This window comes from Haematobia irritans, chromosome 4 (assembly GCF_050003625.1).
Source record: "Haematobia irritans isolate KBUSLIRL chromosome 4, ASM5000362v1, whole genome shotgun sequence".
In the NCBI taxonomy this organism is placed as follows: domain Eukaryota; kingdom Metazoa; phylum Arthropoda; class Insecta; order Diptera; family Muscidae; genus Haematobia; species Haematobia irritans.
Window position 1 is genome coordinate 27528444 of NC_134400.1, and position 22419 is coordinate 27550862.

Sequence of the window (22419 nt, forward strand, 5' to 3'; positions counted from 1 at the left end):
AAATTTCATCCGATCCGCCTGAAATTTGGTACATGATATTGGTATATGGTCTCTAACAATCATGCAAAAATTGGTCCACATCGGTTCAAATTAGGAACGTGGTGTTAGTATATGGTCGCTAACAACCATACCAAAATTGGTCCAATCACACAAAAATTGGTCCATATCGGTTCATAATCATGGTTGCCACTAGAGCCAAAAATAGTCTACCAAAATTTTATTTCTATAGAAAATTTTGTCAATTTTTTTTCTATAGAAAATTTTGTCAAAATTTTATTTCTAGAGAAAATTTTGTTAAAATTTTATTCGGTTCATACTAAAATGTTCATCATTGTCAAAATTTTATTTCTATAGAAAATTTTGTTCAAATTTTATTCGGTTCATAATCATGGTTGCCACTCGAGCCAAAAATAATCTACCAAGATTTTATTTCTATAGAAAATTTTGTCAAAAGTTTATTTCTATAGAAAATTTTGTGCAAATTTTATTTCTATAGAAAATTTTGTTAAAATTTTATTTCTGTAGAAAATTTTTTCAAAATTTTATATCTACTTTGTCAAACTGAATTATATACGTATTGGATCGATCTTTTTTGATTTAATATATACCACGTATGGACTTACATACAATTTAGAAAATGGTGTTAGGAGGTTTTAAGATACCTTGCCATCGGCAAGCGTTACCGCAACTTAAGTAATTCGATTGTGGATGGCAGTCTTTAGAAGAAGTTTCTACGCAATCCATGATGGAGGGTACATAAGCTTCGGCCTGGCCGTATATACTTGTTTATACATATAAAACTTTGACAATTTTTTTGAAAATTTTGACAAAATTTTCTATAGAAATAAATTCTTGACAAAGTTTTCTATAGAAAAAAATTTTTGACAAAATTTTCTATACAAATAATATTTTGACAAAATTTTCCATAAAAATACAGTTTTTACAAAAATTTCTATAGAAAAGAAAAATTGGCAAAATTTTTTATAGAAAAAGCATTTGACAAACATTTTTATAGAAATACAATTTTCTATAGAAATTAAATTTTGACAAAAATTTCTACAAAAATAATTTTCTTGTTAGGCCTTTTCTTCGGGGCCAAAAATTTTTTAACTCCTCCACAGCCTTGTCCTCCTGAACAGGATGCTAATGCAAGAGCTGTGTAAGCCAAAAATATTTTGTCTGCAACAATGTTAGTAGCTAGTCTTGACTGTTATTAAGGTTGTATTTGTGTTGGTTTGCTGCTACACAATTTTCTAATTCTCCCCCTAAGCCATATTAGGATTTGTTTTTATGCCATTCGCATTACTATTAACCCACGGGGAGCTTTTAATAAACCACAAATTTAACATTTGTTTCTAGTGGAAACATCAGTTATGGGCTTTTTTTGGGCAGGGGTTTTTTTGTTGTGCTATAAGCTCCTAAATTTTGTTATTTTTTTCCTGGTTAAAACCACAACAACATAAGATGCCTTTACTGTGTGGTGAGTGAACAACAAATCACTCTCCATTTTTGGTATTAATTTCGAAAAATCACAGGCATAAAAGGACCTCAACAAACAATAGCCATATTTTCCATTATAGAAAAACTGTGAAGAGATTTCATGGGGGTATACATTTTGATTTTCATCCAAGCAATTAGCTATGGGGTTTTCATAAAAAAACTGTGTATCCCGAAAACTTGTGTCTGGGATAAAAACAGGACTTTACGATCGATATTCGAGAGGTAAAAGAAATCAATTTATTCGAAGATATCCTAACACTTCTAAAGCGTTCACTATCCGAATATCACAACATTATAACATTTTGGTGGGCTATAAGAAGTCTAACACTAGACCTAAGGCGAACAAAGTTCGGGATTTTCCAGATGTCCAAAGATAAGAAAAAATTCAAATTGAGGTAAAATTTTATTAAAAATATTTGCTTGCTGGATAATCAATTCTTATTATGCAGAACAACATGTAAGTTTATTGATAAAAATTTCATATTTTCAAATCTACCAATTTCCATTTTATTTGGTTTTAATATTACTCTTTAATTAAATGCATAATTCAAAATTTCTTGATATGAAATCCCTATTTTTGTTTTAGTTGTAAAAAAAGTTTTGTTTTTTGCAATTTTGGTATTTTACCACTGTCGAGATGATATACAAACTGGTTTGCAAGGAGTCAAGGATAACAGCGAAAAACGTTCATATTTCGTAGATGGCTCTGTGGGTGCATAGGCTATAAAAAATCAACGAAACAAAAGAACAATGTTAGACTCTTGAAATAAACGTTTTTATATTCTGTGCCACACTGTGGAACAACAACACACAGAAGGTGATCAGATAGGCATATGATGCCTTTGAAAATAAAGCTATAGGGGGCCCTGAGTGGATCAATCCACGTCTGTCTGTGTACACATTTTTGTGATCAAAGTCTAGGTCGCAGATGAAGTTAAATCGACTTTAAATTTGGCGCAAGTATTTATTTCGGGTCAGAATCAGGGTTGGCGTGTCGGAAACTGTGACTTTTGTGATATAAAGTTTGTGATATAAAATTTAGAAATAAAATTTTGACCAAATTTTCTATAGAAACAAAATTTTGACAAAATTTTCCATAGAAATAATATTTTGACAAAATTTTCTATAGAACTAAAATTTTGACAAACTGTTCTATAGAAATAAAATTTTGACAAAATTTTCTATAGAAATAATATTTTGACAAAATTTTCTATAGAAATAAAATTTTGACAAAAGTTTCTATAGAAATAAAATTTTGACAAAATTTTCTATAGAAATAAAATTTTGACAAAATTTTCTATAGAAATAAAATTTTGATAAAATTTTCTATACAAAAATTGACAAAATTGTCTATAGAAATAAAATTTTGACAAAATTTTCTATAGAAATAAAATTTTGACAAAATTTTCTATGGAAATAATATTTTGACAAAATTTTCTATAGAAATAAAATTTTGACAAAATTTTCTACAGAAATAAAATTTTGACAAAATTTTCTGTAGAAATAAAATTTTTACAAAATTTTCTGTAGAAATAAATTTTTGGCAAAATTTTCTATAGAAATAAAATTTTCTATGGAAATGAAATCTTCTATAGAAATACAATTTTAACAAAATTTTCTATGGAAATAAAATTTTGCAAAATAAAATTATTTTATACCCTCCACCATAGGATGGGGGGTATATTAAAATTTTTCCTATAGAAAAAATGTTGACAAAATTTTCTATAGAAATAAAATTTTGACAAAATTTTCTATAGAAATACATATTTGACAAAATTTTCTATAGAAATAAAATTTTGACAAAATTTTCTATGGAAATAAAATTTTGCAAAATATTTTTTTTACACCCTCCACTGTAGGATGAGGGGTATATTAACTTCGTCATTCCGTTTGCAACACATCGAAACGTTGATCTAAGACCCCGTAAAGTACATATTCTGTTGCCGCTGTTGGTAGAATTCTACAAAAATGGTAGATTTTTTAATGGTTGGTAGATTAGTTGAATGCTTTATGTTTTGGTAGATTTTATGTAGAAATAAAATTTTGACAATATTTTCTATAGAAATAAAATTTTCTATGGAAATGAAATTTTCTATGGAAATAACATTTTACAAAATAAAATTTTCTATGAAAATAAAATTTTGCCCTATAAGATTACTTTATACATAAAATTTTTCCTATAGAAAAAATTTTGATACATTTTTCTAAAGAAATAAAATTTTGACAAAATTTTCGATAGAAATAAAATTTTGATAAAAGTGTCTATAGAAATAAAATTTTGATAAATTTTTCTATAGAAATAGCATTTTTATAAAATTTTCTATAGAAATAAAATTTTGACAAAATTTTCAATGGAAATAAAATTTTGACAAAATTTTCTATAGAAATAAAATTTTGACAAAATTTTCTATAGAAATAATATTTTGAAAAATTTTCTATAGAAATAAAATTTGGACAAAATTTTCTGCAGAAACAAAATTTTGACAAAATTTTCTGCAGAAACAAAATTTTGACAAAATTTTCTATGGAAATAATATTTTGACAAAATTTTCTATAGAAATAAAACGTTGACAAAAGTTTCTATAGAAATAAAATTTTGACAAAATTTTCTATAGAAATAAAATTTTGACAAAATTTTCTATAGAAATAAAATTTTGACAAAATTTTCTATAGAAATAAAATTTTGACAAAATTTTCTATAGAAATAAAATTTTGACAAAATTTTCTATAGAAATAATATTTTGACAAAATTTTCTATAGAAATAAAATTTTGACAAAATTTTCTATAGAAATAAAATTTTGACAAAATTTTCTATAGAAATAAAATTTTGACAAAATTTTCTATAGGAATAAAATTTTGACAAACTTTTCTATAGAATTTTTCTTAGGTTTTTTTTAGAAGTCTAGAAATTTTCTAGAAGTGTAGAAATTTTGTCCACATCAGTTCAGAGTTTAATATAAGTGTATATGGGGATATATCCTTTATATATAGCACACAACATATTTGAGCTGGTATTAAAAATGTACACATGGAAAAACATCATTAAATTTAAAATAACCTTTTATGTATGGTAAAAAAAAAAAAAATATTTTTGCTCATTTTATTTTTAAGAAATTTTCCTTAAAAATTATATCTAAAAAATTTGTTGAAATAAAAAATGGTATACAATATAATTAAATTTACAATATACCTAATTAATTTAATTAAATTTTTTCTCAAAACAGCTTACTGCTTATATACGCCACTCCATAGCGTAGTTATTCCATTTGTAATGCAACGAAATATTAGTCTTTGACCTTAAAAATTATAGTTGATTTTCGTCTCATGTGGGGTTTTCCGTTTGTTTTTTTTTTTTTTTGCAAGAGTTGAAAATTTTATTTTTATTTAACCATTATATATTTAAGTGTTGGATTATCTATTTGCACTGTATTACACACACACACATCTATATACATTTCTTAAATACTTAAAATATTATTTAACGATAAATTGTTCGGAATACACGCTATTTTATAAAACAACATTACCGAAAAGGATTTATGGTATTTGCTGCACATTTACCCGCACCAACATTCAAACTCAAAGTTAAATTTGTATTTATTGTATGCTACATATCCGCTTTCTAAGCATGAATTGCAAAAGTGACATTAGCTCATGTCGTTCACTTGTTCTATCCTTCAATCCGGCACAACAGAAAAAAATACAAACGCACAAACACACACACAGAAGGACTAAAACATTTGTCATTTTGTGCAAACAATACATGACTTACAAGCAGCCAAGCAAACCAAACGAACTGGCAAGCAAACAGGAAGGATGTCAATGAGCTTCACTTTGCAGCGCGGTAGGGAGGTCTGACTAGAAATTTAAACTTGGCGTTGGCAATACACGACAGAAAAAAAAGAAAAAACCAACGAAACTGGGAAGTTTTGTTTTATAGCTTAAAATAACAAATTGTACAAATGTGCAAATACAAATCTGGATGAATTTGTGTATATGTCATGAGCAGGCAATATATACGAGTGTGTATGTTTGTATGTATGTATGTCTATGCATGCTAATATCCTTGTTTGTATTCACATTTTATATACACTCACATAACTAACTAAGACTTTGTATACACAACCGTACTCATATCATAAGCTCTCATAGAGATGAGCCAAATGCTCTATCTCAATTTCTGCTGCTTTACTCAGAGAGTATCAGTAGAATGTACAGCAAGTCATATCCAATAAACAACAGCATTCGTTTACTTCAATTATTTGGTGTGTGTGTGTGTGTGTGGAGTGTGTGTACTAATATTTTGTTCTAGCTTTCTTAGGCTTCCTTGTCAACATTGCCGTTTGAATATTCTCCTGTGATGTATTTTCTACATCCGCGTCCTATTTTCCAGTGATTTTGCATTTAATTTCAACAAAGATGACGATAATGATGATGGCAATGTAGAGTGATCAAAACCGGTCTGTGAAAACCGGTGGACCGGTTTTTCGTTTTGTACCGATTGTCGGTTTTGTATAAAATCCCATTTTTGGTGGACCGGTAGAATCGGTGTTTTTAATGTCATAAAACCGGTTTTTTATTTTCAATGTAAAATGATATAAGAAAACATCCCGAATGTATCTTCTGCGCACTTCCAACTCGTTTCTGAACACTTCCAACATAGTATTCGTCCAAGAAATCAAATAAAAACAAGTAAGGAAAGTCGGGCGGGGCCGACTATATTATACCCTTCATCCCTATGTAGGCCAAAATTTGTGTTACCATCTCAACTACTTCACATTTGCTGGAAGCTTTAAAAAGGAGACAATTTTTTTACTTCTACAAAATCTCTAGAATTAAAATTTAAATCGGCTAACGCTATCCAGTTAATTTGGAGGAAACTTCCATTTAAAATGGGTCTAAAATGTGTAACAGTCTACCATATTTCCCCAACTCTGGTGCACGAATATATGGGAGCTATATATAATCTGAACCGATTTTGAGTAAATTTGACATGTATAGTTAGAATAATAATTCTGCTGTCTATGCGAAATTTCACGAAAATGGGAGGATAACTTTGGCCCCCCTGGTCATATGAGTGCAAATCGGACGGAAGATATATATGGAAGCCATATCTAAATCTGAACCGATTTCAACCAAATTTGGCACAATTGCCGATACTACTAAACGTACTCCTTGTGCGAAATTTGAAGCAAATCATGGCAAAACCCTGGATTTTGAGGCCATATAAGTTCAAATCGGACGAAAGATCTATATGGGAGCTATAATTAAATCTGAATTGGTTTTGACCATATTTGGCACATACAATAGTATCGTTAAAAGTACCGCTTGTGCAAAATTTGAAGTAAGTCAGGTCAAAACTCTCGCTTTTGAGACCATATAAGTCCAAATCGGGCGAAAGATATATATGTGAGCTATATCTAAATCTGAACCGATTTTAACAAAATTTGACACACTTAACGATACTATTAAACGTACCCCTTGTGCAAAATTTGAAGCAAATCACGGCAAAACTCTGGTTTTTGTGGCCATATAAGTTCAAATCGGACGAAAGATATATATGGGACCTATATCTAAATTTGAACCGATTTCAATCAAATTTAGAAAGCATTGGTAGAATGTCAATCCTACCCTCCGTGCAAAATTTCACGAAGATCGGTAGTAAACTTTGGCCTCTGTGAGCAAAGGAGTGTAAATCGGGCGAAAGCTATATATGGGAGCTATATCTAAATCTGAACCGATTTGGCTGATATTTTGCAAGATTTTCGAGATTCATAAAATATTTGGATGTACGGTATTTCAAGAAAATCGGTTGATAAACACGCTAACTATGACCAAATCGGGGATAAATATATATATATGGCAGCTATATCAAAATCTGAACCGATTTTTTCCAAAACCAATAGCGATTGTCTCTGTCCAAGAAACGGCCCTATGCCAAATTTGAGGACGATCGGACTTAAATTGCGGGCTGTACTTTGTGCACAAAATTACATATACAGACAGACGGACAGACAGACAGACAGACAGACAGACAGACAGACAGACAAACATCGCTAAATCGACTCAGAATTTAATTCTAAGCCGATCGATGGGTCTATGACCACTATTTCTTGGCGTTACATACAAATGCACAAACATATTATACCCTGTACCACAGTAGTGGTGAAGGGTATAAGTATGGGAAACATTGAAATCTGAATCAATTTTAAGGAAACTTCGCAAAAATTTATTTATGATTTATCGCTCGATATATATGTATTAGAAGTTTACGAAAATTAGAGTAATTTTTACAACTTTTCGACTAAGCAGCGGCGATTTTACAAGGAAAATTTTGGTATTTTGACCATTTTTGTCGAAATCAGAAAAACATATATATGGGAGATATATCTAAATCTGAACCGATTTCAACCAAATTTGGCACGCATAGCTACAATGCTAATTCTACTCCCTGTGCAAAATTTCAACTAAATCGGAGCAAAAAATTGGCCTCTGTGGTCATATGAGTGTAAATCGGGCGAAAGCTATATATGGGAGATATATCCAAATCTGAACCGATTTCACCCAAATTTGCCACGCATAGCTACAATGCTAATTCTACTCCCTGTGCAAAATTTCATCTAAATCGGAGTTAAAAATTGGCCTCTGTGGTCATATGAGTGTAAATCGGGCGAAAGCTATATATGGGAGATATATCTAAATCAACAAAATTTGGCACGCATAGCTACAATGCTAATTCTACTCTATGTACAAAATTTAAATTAAATCGGACTAAAAGATTGGCCACTGTGGTCATATGAGTGTAAATCGGGCGAACGATATAAATGGGAGCTATATTTCCATAAAATTTGCACACTTGACTACACTACTAATTGTACTCCTAGTGCAAAATTTCAACCAAATTGGGGTAAAACTCTGGCATCTGGGACCGTATTAGTCCATATCGGGCGAAATATATATATGGGAGATATATCTAAATCTGAACCGATTTCAATAAAATTTGGCACACTTATATATAGTACTAAATGTTCTTCATGTGCAAAATTTTAAGCAAATTAGGGTAAAAAAACTATATATATATATATATATATATATATATATATATATATATATATATATATATATATATATATATATATATATATATATATATATATATATATATATATATATATATATATATATATATATATATATATATATATATATATATATATATATATATATATATATATATATATATATATATATATATATATATATATATATATATATATATATATATATATATATATATATATATATATATATATATATATATATATATATATATATATATATATATATATATATATATATATATATATATATATATATATATGTTTATGCCACATAAACACCTAAATTTTCTTTGAATACATAATATTTTTTCCTTAATGCATTCCCTATTGGGATTTTAAGAATGGCCAATTGCCTTAAAGATACATCTGAAAATGATATCGATAAAATTTGATAACAACATGAATTCACCACATTGTCAATGTCAAAGTACAATTTCCGCAGAAGACTAAAAAACCTCTGTTCTATTCAAATTTACAATCCATACTGGTAAGACCTTTACTCAGAAAATAAATCCTGTATTATTCCACACATCTTAAATCCATTTGTGTTTTTATTCTTTTCGTTTCATTCTCTGATTATTGGTTTCTTTCAAACTCCTAATATCATCCGGAGTTCAAAGTCACCTACTATTCAAAATAGTTGTGAACTTTGTTTTGGCTCATGAGATTCTCCCTCCAACAGATTGATTGCTCCCACATACATAAACATTTTTGGTCCAGTTCGAGACGGATTCTATCAACTCTGTGATTGGTGTACTCTCTGAGAATTCTGCTCCGCATCACTGCTCCATACCATTGCTCCACTTACCTGCACTCATCATATTAACAGGTTAGTTGACGTTTCCATTTTTTCTCTATATCATTATTCAAGTGCTATTCGGTGTGATCAAGACAATAACGCAAGAAAATTAGAGGACGCGTAATTAAAAAATATTAGTAAAGTTTGTGCATAACAAAAAATAAATAATTCAAGAATAGAAAATTATAGTCAATATTGCGAATTTTTAAGTTAGAACGGAAAGGAAAATCAGACAAGTACACAAAAGTCATCCTATTCATTTGTCTTGCAAAATTCCCAATTACATTAAATGCTATCAAAAGAGATTTGTTACTTTGCTTTGGTTTGCTGGTTGAAAATTCTCATTTAAGGAGCGATATGAATTATCTTCTTGACTTAAGGAATACAGAGGAATTATTCGCCTGGAAAATTTATTGGTGAGTCGCAAATCGCGAAAAAAAAAAAGAAAAGTCATATTTTTTTGGGAAACGTGTTATGTTGTCTGCATTTACAGCCTTTTATGAATATTAATGCATGTGACAGATGCCTGTTATAATTCTAACATGGCTCTGTAATTATATTATGCCTATGCTTCCTACTTTACAGCGATCCATATTCACCTCAAACTCCATCACCCATAACTCTCTCCCATTCTATTTCAGTATTCTTTTTTATTATTGATTAATCCCGTTTTTCCATTCCTTTTGATTTAACATACCTCCCCATAAGCTCCCTGCACTATCCCCAAAGTAACATTTTGGCTCCCTCACTTCTATTGTATTCTCTCATTTTATACATTACCCCTCTACTCTCCCCTCTTCAGATCCACACCACATCGAAGTGACCACATTATACTTAGTTACAGTGCAACCTCTACTTCTAATCCTAAACATATTTACTTTTATTTTTCTAAATTTTCCATATTCTTCCATTTAATATTGTATCAGTTTTCTTTTTCTAAATTTTATTCTGCTTGTGCGATTTAATTGATTTTTCATTGTTTCATATTCATAAAAAGTATAATCGAAACCTACTTTGATTAGGGAATATCGTTCCATAAATTCTTTCTATAATTTCCTCTGGCAGTTGGCACAGATATTTAAGATTTATATATTCATATTTATATATCCATTATTTAATTAATTTGCATGATACTGGTAGTTGTTTATTTTATTGTTTCTTGTGGCATTATCGTGATGGACGAGGTCATACTGTAGAGATTTTGTTCATCGCTCTATTCCCAAATTCATGATACAACACCTCTTTACACACTGAACGAAAAAAGCCTATTGGTATACAGGAAAAATTAATGTTCTGGTGTATCTTTAACCACTGTATTCCGAATTACTCCTTAGATTAACGGAAAAACTGTCTAAAAGCAGAAATTGGAATCATGATCATTTTTACCGTGTACTAATTTATGCTTACATTTTTTTTGTAATCGTATGAAAATGGTTTTGTGCTTTAGTGTATTGGACTGATCATTGAGTTATGTACCGACGATTAGCCCATAAACATATTTGTGATAAGCGGAATTGCACTGAGTTGTAAAAAAAAGGAAATGAAATAACGTTGGCTATAAAAAAAAAAAAAATAAATAAATAAATAAATAAAAAAATAATAATAATAATAATTTGATTTGTCAAGTTATATTTTCCATCAACTTTTAACGAGATTTTTTCTTCGGTGTACGCATCACCACTTGCACTCCAGTCTCTCACACTCATTCCCATTCTCTTATCACCAATTCTCTTATCATCCACTCTCTTACCATCCACTCACTTCAACTCACACCCACATTCACACTAGCCCTAGTCAGTAAATTATTTCTCTCGCTCTCTTTATATAAATCATGTGGAATGTATTTCATCGGAGATATGTTTTGATATTAAATTTTTGGTGTTAAATGTTTATGAAACAGCTGATCTCACTTTGATGCAAATGAATATAATTTCTGTGTTTACCCAACCGCGTATAAATTGTATCTTTTGAATATCAATATCTCACGCTCAAGGTTGTAAAGTAGTAGGGTTGCCAAAACACGTTTTTAATTTTTTTTTTGTAAATACCCATTTTTTATCGGCGTTTACTACAATATGCTATTATAGTATTTTACTTTGGGGTACGTTTCTACATTATTCCATCAATCCGAGAATATATATAAAAAAGTGAAATTCCATGATCAATGCTACTTCTCACATATATACCCCTGGAAAAACTATTCATAAATCATTTGAATGGGGGCATATATATTTAAATACTGAATTTCACATTGTAAATTTGTTTTCTGATTTTATTGTATTCTTTGTAAAATCCTTATCTATTCAAGGCTATTATTAAGCCAACATTTTGTATTCGGTGATATCATCGCAAAGTTTCAATTTCTCATTTTTCATTTCCATCCGGAAAAAGTTCAGACTCGAATCCACTTCTAAATTTTAATAATAGTTAAATTTTTGATTGGAATTTATTCTATATTTTTTCGATATGTCTCTTAATCGTTTTATACGCGTTTCTGACCGATTGGTGGAGTTCGAAGCCCACCTTAATGATAAGAATTCCCCTTTAACATCGTCTTACATTATCGAGACTCATATGGAGGAAATAAAAACTCTGTGGGCAGATGTTAAGCTCACTTATGATCAATGTCTCCAGGATATCGATGAGGATGATAAAGAGGAGAAAGACGACGATGTGGCTTCCGAGACGGAGACGGTGAAGGGGAAATTCAAAAGCGCGTATGGGTCATTTTGTCGGTGCAATGCACTTTTACGTGAAGCTTTGCATGAACAGTCTCTCTCCAGAGGCACCCAGCCAAGTCCTCAAATTGTTTTTTCACACACTCCTAATTCGGAACCCATAAATGGGTTCAAGTTGCCGCCATGTGAGATCCCAATCTTTGGAGGTGACTTCTCGGCATGGCCAACCTTCAGGGACATCTTCAAAGCAGTTTGCTTAAATAACCCAAGGTTGAGTGCTGTTGAGAAATTGTTTCACCTCAATCAGAGGACGAAAGGGGAGCCGCATGACATAGTTGCCAAGTTCCCTCTTACAAACGATAATCTCGACGTGGCGTGGAAAAGTCTTTCAACGCGATACGAAAATAAAAGGGTTCTTGTTAACATCCAATTGAAAAATTTATTCGCTATTCCAGCTATTTCGTCCGAATCTGGAGCTGCTTTGAAAAAGCTCCAAAGAGACATGAATACGTGTATTTCACTTCTGAAAAAACACGATATCCAGGTGGATACTTGGGACCCAATATTTACGTTTATATGTTCCAATCGTCTTCCAGATTCCACTTTGACGTTATGGGAACAGACCCTGTCAGACAAGACCATTATTCCTAAATGGTCTGAGATGGACTTGTTTTTAACAAATCGACATAAGACTTTAGAGTCTGTTTCGGAAATTAGGAAGCAGGACCCGAGCTCTACAAGTCGGTCAAAGCCTCCACCTGGTAAATCCAGTAATCGGGACAATTCGTCACATGTCAAATCATTCCAAAACAATGTTTCAGAACCAAAATGTAGATTATGCCCAAAGGATAACCACATTATCCGAAAATGTCCCAAATTCCTGAAAATGGATCCCAACAAGAGATTTGCTGAAATTAAAGGCAGTAATCTTTGTATAAACTGTTTTTCGAAAGTACACACAGCGAAAACATGTACAAGTAAAAATTCTTGCCGTATCTGTGGTAAGAGACACAATACTCTACTCCATAGACCACAAAATTTCCAGCCTACTGACACCAATTCTAATGCAAATGCTACACCGCTTCCATCTTCCTCGAGTTCTTTACAGTCCACTAATTCATCGGGCAGCGGTATAGTTCATTCGTGTTTCACTTCGAGTTCTAGGGGTGTCTTATTAGGAACGGCAGTAGTGAAAGTTTGCCACAGCGGCTTGTCCTATACGGCTAGAGCATTAGTCGACTCGGGTTCAGAAGGGACTTTTGTTTCACAAAAACTTTTTAACATGTTGAAACTTCCTTTTCGACGTACCAGCGCCAAAATTTCTGGTTTAAATAATACTATTTCTGCGGCGGTACAAAAGGAATGTTCATTTGTCCTCGGTTCCAATATCGATGAAAATATAGAAGTTTTCACGACGGCACTTGTCGTGCCATATCTCTCCGGAAATCTTCCATCAAGCTCGTTTGACACTAGTTCACTTTCAGATCTGCCCACAATTCCCCTCGCTGACCCAAGATTCTACGAGAGTTCCAAAATTGATATCCTTTTAGGGGCAGATATCCTTCCGTCCATTTTGCTTCCTGGCCTCAAGCGACATATTTGTGGCTCTCTTATGGCCCAGGAATCAGTATTTGGATGGATACTAACAGGACCTATTCCAAACACTGCAACGAATAATTCTCCTATTGTTTCGTACTTCTGTGAAATCTCACTTGATAAGGAGATTTCACGCTTTTGGGAGGTGGAAGACCTTCCCAAGAAGAAATTTGCTTCTTTATCTGATACATACTGTGAAGAATTGTACAGTCGTACTACAAGACGGAATAATGAGGGGAGATATATTGTATCTCTCCCATTCAAAGAATCATTTCCAAGAGATATCAATATTGATCGATCTCGAAAAATTGCAATCGCCCAATATTTTCGGAATGAGGCTCGTTTAACTCGTACACTTTCTTTTAAGAATGAATACGATAGCGTCTTGGAAGAATATATTACCCTTGGTCATATGACAAGGGTTACCCCTAATACAGATTCTGATAATTCCAAAAGCTACTATCTTCCGCATCATGCGGTTATTAGGCCCGAAAGCGTTACTACTAAAGTCCGAGTAGTATTTAATGCTTCGGCCCCAACATCCAATGGGGTAAGCCTAAATGATATCTTGCATACTGGTCCCATTTTACAGAATGAGCTCATAATACTCATTCTCAATTGGCGGTTGTTCCGATTTGTATTCAATGGCGATATAACCAAAATGTATCGCCAAATTCTTGTCGATCCCACACAAACGTCCTTCCAACGTATACTTTTCCGAAAAGATCCACAAGATCCTTTAGAGACGTTTGAACTCAAGACAGTCACTTTCGGTGTAAATTGTGCGCCCTATTTGGCGATCCGCACCATTTTACAACTGGCAGATGATGTCGAGGCTAGGTATCCCAAAGCTAGCAAAATTCTTAGAAGCTCAATGTATGTGGACGATGCTTTAGTCGGCTCCCATACAATTCCCGAAGCGGTTGAGTCTAGAAACCAGCTGATTTTAGCATTGAAGTCAGCAGGGTTTCAAATGCGGAAATGGACTTCAAATTCCAAATCCATTTTAGCTGACATCCCATCTTCTGATTTGCTGAATGCTGATTTTTTAGAATTTGACGATTCTAGCACTGCCAAAACTCTTGGCATTCGTTGGAATGCTCGGTCCGATTCATTTTTCTTTGTTGTCCAGGAATTTCCAACCACTTGCTCCTACACGAAACGGGAAGTAAAGGGTGATTTGTTAAGAGCTTGATAACTTTTTTTAAAAAAAAAACGCATAAAATTTGCAAAATCTCATCGGTTCTTTATTTGAAACGTTAGATTGGTCCATGACATTTACTTTTTGAAGATAATTTCATTTAAATGTTGACCGCGGCTGCGTCTTAGGTGGTCCATTCGGAAAGTCCAATTTTGGGCAACTTTTTCGAGCATTTCGGCCGGAATAGCCCGAATTTCTTCGGAAATGTTGTCTTCCAAAGCTGGAATAGTTGCTGGCTTATTTCTGTAGACTTTAGACTTGACGTAGCCCCACAAAAATAGTCTAAAGGCGTCAAATCGCATGATCTTGGTGGCCAACTTACCGGCCCATTTCTTGAGATGAATTGTTCTCCGAAGTTTTCCCTCAAAATGGCCATAGAATCGCGAGCTGTGTGGCATGTAGCGCCATCTTGTTGAAACCACATGTCAACCAAGTTCAGTTCTTCCATTTTTGGCAACAAAAAGTTTGTTAGCATCGAACGATAGCGATCGCCATTCACCGTAACGTTGCGTCCAACAGCATCTTTGAAAAAATACGGTCCAATGATTCCACCAGCGTACAAACCACACCAAACAGTGCATTTTTCGGGATGCATGGGCAGTTCTTGAACGGCTTCTGGTTGCTCTTCACTCCAAATGCGGCAATTTTGCTTATTTACGTAGCCATTCAACCAGAAATGAGCCTCATCGCTGAACAAAATTTGTCGATAAAAAAGCGGATTTTCTGCCAACTTTTCTAGGGCCCATTCACTGAAAATTCGACGTTGTGGCAGATCGTAAGTCTATTCATGATGAAATGTCAAAGCATACTGAGCATCTTTCTCTTTGACACCATGTCTGAAATCCCACGTGATCTGTCAAATACTAATGCATGAAAATCCTAACCTCAAAAGAATCACCCTTTATTATCCCAAATTTCAAAATTATTTGACCCAGCAGGCTGGTTAGCTCCATGCATCATAGTGGCTAAGATAATTATGCAACAAGTGTGGATTGATGCTACGGGGTGGGATGAAAAGTTGTCTCCAGAGACTTTGAAAAAATGGATAGCCTTTCAATCCGACTATTCTCACGTAAATTCCATCAAAATTCCTAGATGGTTCCAATATTGTCCTAGCAGCATCGTACAACTTCATGGGTTCAGCGATGCTTCAGAAAAAGCATACGCTGCGACCTTATATATCCGTATAAAAAATAATGAGTCCGTAAGTACCCATTTGGTAGCTTCTAAAACCAAAGTTGCACCAATCAAGACATTGTCGATTCCACGACTAGAATTATGTGGCGCAACATTGCTAGCTGAAATGATAGATCACATTGTTCCGCAATTACAAATTGATAAATTTTCATTACATTGTTGGACAGATTCCACCATTGTATTATCGTGGTTAGCAAAACCTCCTTGCTTTTGGACTACTTTTGTAGCCAATAGAGTAGCCAAAATAGTTCAAGTAGTTTCGCCTTCAAAATGGCACCATGTTCCATCCGAACATAATCCTTCGGATTTAGCAAGCCGAGGTATTTCTCCACAAGACTTAGGCGAAAATGATCTATGGTGGCAAGGCCCACATTTCCTTAGAAATATTGAGGATAACTTTCCAGTATACCACCAAACAGATGATATCATTTTAGAAAAGAAAAACGTAAAAGTTAACCTTTCCTTTTTCACAAATTTTGAGGATGTTTTAGATAATTTTTCCTCGCTTCCAAGAGCAATTCGAGTAATTGCTTATATGTACCGATTTCTCTATCGAACGCATCCTAAATACCGACAAAGCTTTCACAGGACCAGTAAAGATATTTCTACCTTTGAGGTCCTTTTGGTCCATAATAAGCTCCAAATTATGTGCCAGAAAGCGTGTTATCCCAATGAGTACATGGCTTTATCCGCAAAGAAAAATATCCAAAAATCTAGTTCCCTATTAAACCTTAATCCATTTTTGGACAACGAAGGTATAATGCGTGTCTGTGGTCGTCTCTCGTCTTCACCAGCTCTAACATATAATGAGAGACATCCAATCATCTTGCCTTATAATTCCCAATATTCTCGCCTCCTTGTACGGTTTATCCATGAAGTTTCCCTTCATGGAGGCAACCAACTGGTACTGAAATTAATCAGGTCGCAGTACTGGATACTAAAGGCAAAGAATTTGATAAAAGCCACTATAAATAAGTGCAAGCCATGTGTGCTCTATAGACGTAAATGTCAAACGCAGTTAATGTCCGCCTTACCACCTCAACGATCAGATTTCACTCGCCCTTTTACTCATACTGGTGTAGATTTCGCCGGTCCTTTTGACATTAAGTCATATTCTGGCCGAGCTTGTCGCATTTCGAAAGGATATACTTGTGTTTTTATATGTTTTTCCACAAAAGCGATACATTTGGAAGCCACATCCGAGCTTTCAACTTCCGCCTTTTTGGCCGCTTTTAGTAGATTCGTTTCCCGCCGTGGTTGCCCTTTACATTTGTATTCCGACAATGGGACTAACTTCGTTGGCGCATCCAGGAAACTAGCTAAAGAATTTCTACAAACTTCACAGCAATCTGTCACATCCAATTACGCCCACCAAAATGTTACTTGGCATTTCATCCCTCCAGGGGCTCCACACATGGGTGGTCTCTGGGAAGCAGGGGTAAGAAGCTTCAAGAGTCACTTTAAAAAAGTTGCTTTAAATTTTAAACATACGTTTGAGGAATTTCAAACACTCTTGTCCAAAATTGAAGCTTGTCTGAATTCACGTCCACTTTCCCCTTGCTCCGAAGAGCCATCAGACCTGTCCGCCCTTACTCCTGGCCATTTTTTAATAGGCTCACCAATTCTAGTGCCGATTGATCCGTCTATCGGAGACAATCCAATATCTATTGTAAATCGCTGGCAGAGGCTAAAGGTAATCCATCAGCACTTTTGTTTGCGATGGAAGGAGGAATACCTTAAAGAACTCCATAAGCGACATAAATGGAAACAACCATCTGAAAACCTCCAGGAAAACGCTATGGTAGTTATACGAGAAGAAAATTTACCACCAAACTGTTGGCGTCTTGGTCGCGTTACAAAAGTACACCCTGGGGCGGACAACAGAGTCCGAGTTGCAGAAGTCAGGACTCAAAAAGGGATCATAACCAGACCAATCACCAAACTCGTTGTACTCCCATTTGAAAATACGCCATAAATAGCAATATACCTTATTTATATTTCTGAATTCCTATCAACAACATCTTTTTGTTTATAGTTCCATAAACTCGCTAAGACAATGTCACCTAAAAACAGCAACACCAACCGTTGTGGACAAAAAAGGACTTCTTCATATATCTGCCGTCCATGTAGGCAATCCCACCCGTTGCGGAAATGTAAGCGTTTTCTGAGTATGAACATTACGAAACGCAAAGAGACAGTTCAAAAATATGGCTATTGTAAAAACTGCTTGGCACACGAACATTCAGGAAATGCGTGTTTTACTACGACTGGTTGTCGGTTTTGCAAAAAGGATCACCATAGCTTGCTCCATGCCCATCCAAGATTGCAGAATACTCAAAGGAAAAACTCATCATCATCTTCGTCTAAAAAGCCTTCTGTGAAAACTGAAAAACCTACAGTATCTTCAACACCATCGACGGCATTTAACTCAGCAAGCACAACCCTTTCAGCTATACTGAAACAAAATGCGGTCACTCTGCTTCCAACAGCCTTAGTTTCTGTTACTACAAAAAAGGGAAATTGTGTTCTGCGTTGTCTACTGGATTCCGGCTCTAACTCCAGCAGTATTTCTTCTAAAATTGTGGACAAATTGGATTTGACCACCCTCACATTGGAAGAAGAAACTATTTGCCCACTCACCTTGACATCCACACATAACTCCGATATATCTATCGATACTGTTTTGAAGGTCAACAATCGCATATCTATGCATACACCCAGCAAATCTATTCCGCAGTCCTATGTCCAACACTTCTCTAATCTTGTTTTAGCAGATAAAGATTTTTACAAATCTGCCCCTATATCCATCATTTTAGGGGTGGATGTGTATTCTAGAATTATTAGCGAGGGCTTCCTTAATAGAAGTGGGCTACCCACTGCCCAAAATACTATTTTTGGTTGGTCAATTTATGGAATATGTCCTAACTAATTTAATCATTATTATCTAAACTTTTAATTGAATTTTTTGGAATTTTTCTTTTGATGATACTTAACCGAAATAAGCACTGAATTTTGAGAATTAATGCAAACGTGAACTTCCTTAAACTATAATTATAAATTGTATAAAAAAAAGATAATAGTAATAATACTACTATAAATAATAATAATCCTATATATTATCTAACTATTAAATTTAAAACTACAAGTGCATGAAATTAAAAATTGTAACCAGTTAGTAAAATGATTTATACTTGATATGAGTTTTCATTATCAATTTCTTGAAACTAGTAATCAAAACATAGTTTGACAATTTAAAAATTTTTGCAGGCGTACTGCAAGGCGGGCGCTAATGTTTATGCCACATAAACACCTAAATTTTCTTTGAATACATAATATTTTTTCCTTAATGCATTCCCTATTGGGATTTTAAGAATGGCCAATTGCCTTAAAGATACATCTGAAAATGATATCGATAAAATTTGATAACAACAAGAATTCACCACATTGTCAAACAATGTCAAAGTACAATTTCCGCAGAAGACTAAACAACCTCTGTTCTATTCAAATTTACAATCCATACTGGTAAGACCTTTACTCAGAAAATAAATCCTGTATTATTCCACACATCTGAAATCCATTTGTGTTTTTATTCTTTTCGTTTCATTCTCTGATTATTGGTTTCTTTCAAACTCCTAATATCATCCGGAGTACAAAGTCACCTACTATTCAAAATAGTTGTGAACTTTGTTTTGGCTCATGAGATTCTCCCTCCAACAGATTGATTGCTCCCACATACATAAACAATATATATATATATATATATATATAGAGTCGCTTGAATTACAAAAATGTGTTCACGGACAGACGGACATGTCTATATCGACTCAGGAGCCCACCCTGAGCATTTTTGCCACAGACACCATGTGTCTATCTCGTCTCCTTCTGTGTGTTGCAAACATATGCACTAACTTATAATACCCTGTTCCACAGTGTGGCGCAGGGTATAAAGACTGATTAAATATGTATATAATTCAGTTTGACAAAATTTTCTATAGAAACAAAATTTTGGTAGATTATGTTTGGCTCTAGTGGCAACCATGATTATGAACCATTATGGACCAATTTTTGTGTGATTGGGGATCGGCTATATAGAACTATAGACCGATATGGACCAATTTTGGTATGGTTGTTAGCACTAACACCACGTTCCAAATTTGAACCGGATCGGATGTTAGAGACCATACACCAAAACCGTGTACCAAATTTCAGCAGGATCGGATGAAATTTGCTTCTCTTTGAGGCTCCGCAAACCAAATCTGGCGATCGGTTTATATGGGGGCTATATATAATTATGAACCGATGTGGACCAATTTTTGAATGGTTGTTAGAGACCATACACCAACACCATGTACTAAATTTCAGGGATCGGATGCAATTTGCTTCTCTTTGAGGCCCCGTAAGCCAAATTTGGCGATCGGTTTATATGGTTAGGTTAACCTAACCTAATCATATAAACCGATCCCCCGAATTGGATCGGATGAAATTTGCTTCTCTTAGATTATACTTACACCATGTACCAAATTTCTCTTAGAGGCTCCGCAAGCCAAATCGGGGTATCGGTTTATATGAGGGCTATATGGACCGATGTGGACCAATTTTTGCATGGTTGTTAGAGATCATATGCTGACACCATGTACCAATTTCAGACGGATCGGATGAAATTTGCTTGTCTTAGAGTCCCCGCAAGCCAAATTTGGGGGTCCGTTTATATGGGGGCTATACGTAAAAGTGGACCGATACAGCCCATTTGCAATACCATCTGACCTACATCAATAACAACTACTTGTGCCAAGTTTCAAGTCGATAGCTTGTTTCGTTCGGAAGTTAGCGTGATTTCAACAGACGGACGGACGGACGGACGTCTGTGGTCTCTAACAACCATGCAAAAATTGGTCCACATCGGTCCATAATTCAATATAGCCCCCATAGAAACCGATCACCAGATTTGACCTCCGGAGCCTCTTGGAAGACCAAAATTCATCTGATTCAGTTGAAATTTGGTACGTGGTGTTAATATATGGCCTCAAACACCCATGCAAAAATTGGTCGAAATAGATCAATAATTATAAAAAAACCCCATATAAACCGATCCCCAGATTTGACCTCCGGAGCCCCTTGGAAGAGCAAAATTCATCCGATTCGGTTGAAATTTGGTACGTGATGTTAGTATATGGTATCCAACAACCATGCAGGAATTGGTTCATATCAGTCCATAATTATATATAGCCCCCATATAAACCGATCCCCAGATTTGACCTCCGATGCCTTTTGGAGAAGCAAAATTCATCCGATCTGGTTGAAATTTGGTACGTGGTGGTATATGATATTTAACAACCATGCAGGTTCATATCAGTCCATAATCATATATAGCCCCCATATAAACCCATCCCGAGATTTGGTTTTGGAGCCTCTTGGAGAAGCAAATTTCATCCGAGTCAGTTGAAATTTGGTACATTGTGCTAGTATATGGCCGTTAACAACCATGCCTAACTAGGTCCATATCGGCCTATAGTTATATATAGCCCTCAGATAAATCGATCCCCAATCACACAAAAATTATTTGTAGACTTACCTATACATAACTTTTTTGTCTAATATATACCACGTATGGACTGACTCACAATTTAGAAAACAATGTTAAGAAGTTTTAAGATACCACAACCCAAGTAATCCGATTGTGGATGACAGTCCTTCGTAGAAGTTTCTACGCAATCCATGGTGGAGGGTACATAAGATTCGGCCTGGCCGAACTTACGGCCGTATATACTTGTCATTTTTAGCCCAATGACATTTTCCTTTTGTCATGTACGTCTCAAACATTTGATGAACTAAACGTGAGTAATGACCTTACACCTGAACTAAAGCATTTTGTACGATTTCTCAAAAATAGTATGGTAATGCTGTGCATCTCTGTAAGCAGCAGACTGAGGGCTCTGCAATTTTCCCGATACTTTTCAGGTTTTGATACATCCCTAAGGTACCTATTATTTGCTGTTACATTCTTCTAATAATACTCAGTTCCTATATATGTATTGTCAATGCCACAAATACACAATAAAAGCTCTTCCTGAAACTTTAATGGGTGTGTTAAGCGCATTGAAACTACCTAAGAACACCAATAACAAAAGAAAACTGTACTCAAATTTTCCACTTCACTTGTATCACACACGTTCAATACATATTTGAATATTGGAACTTCATTGAATTGTATGGCAATATCATAATAACGATTCTCACAAATTGTTGTGACTGAGGGACGGGTTAGGTGAGGTGAGGTATTGACATAAAAATATTCGCATCGACAAACTGCCACATTTGTTGTCTAA

The 22419-nt window shown here is 34.1% G+C and overlaps 1 protein-coding gene across 1 annotated transcript; it reads left to right on the top strand.

Moving 5' to 3' along the window:
* The first annotated feature begins 11887 nt into the window (after positions 1-11887).
* LOC142235332 (uncharacterized) lies at positions 11888-19041 on the top strand. The gene is made up of 5 exons (XM_075306588.1): positions 11888-14870; positions 15835-17954; positions 18073-18246; positions 18384-18857; positions 18910-19041. Exons 1-5 carry the CDS (start codon positions 11888-11890, stop codon positions 19039-19041), a joined length of 5883 nt encoding a protein of 1960 aa, XP_075162703.1.
* Positions 19042-22419: the final 3378 nt, after the last annotated feature.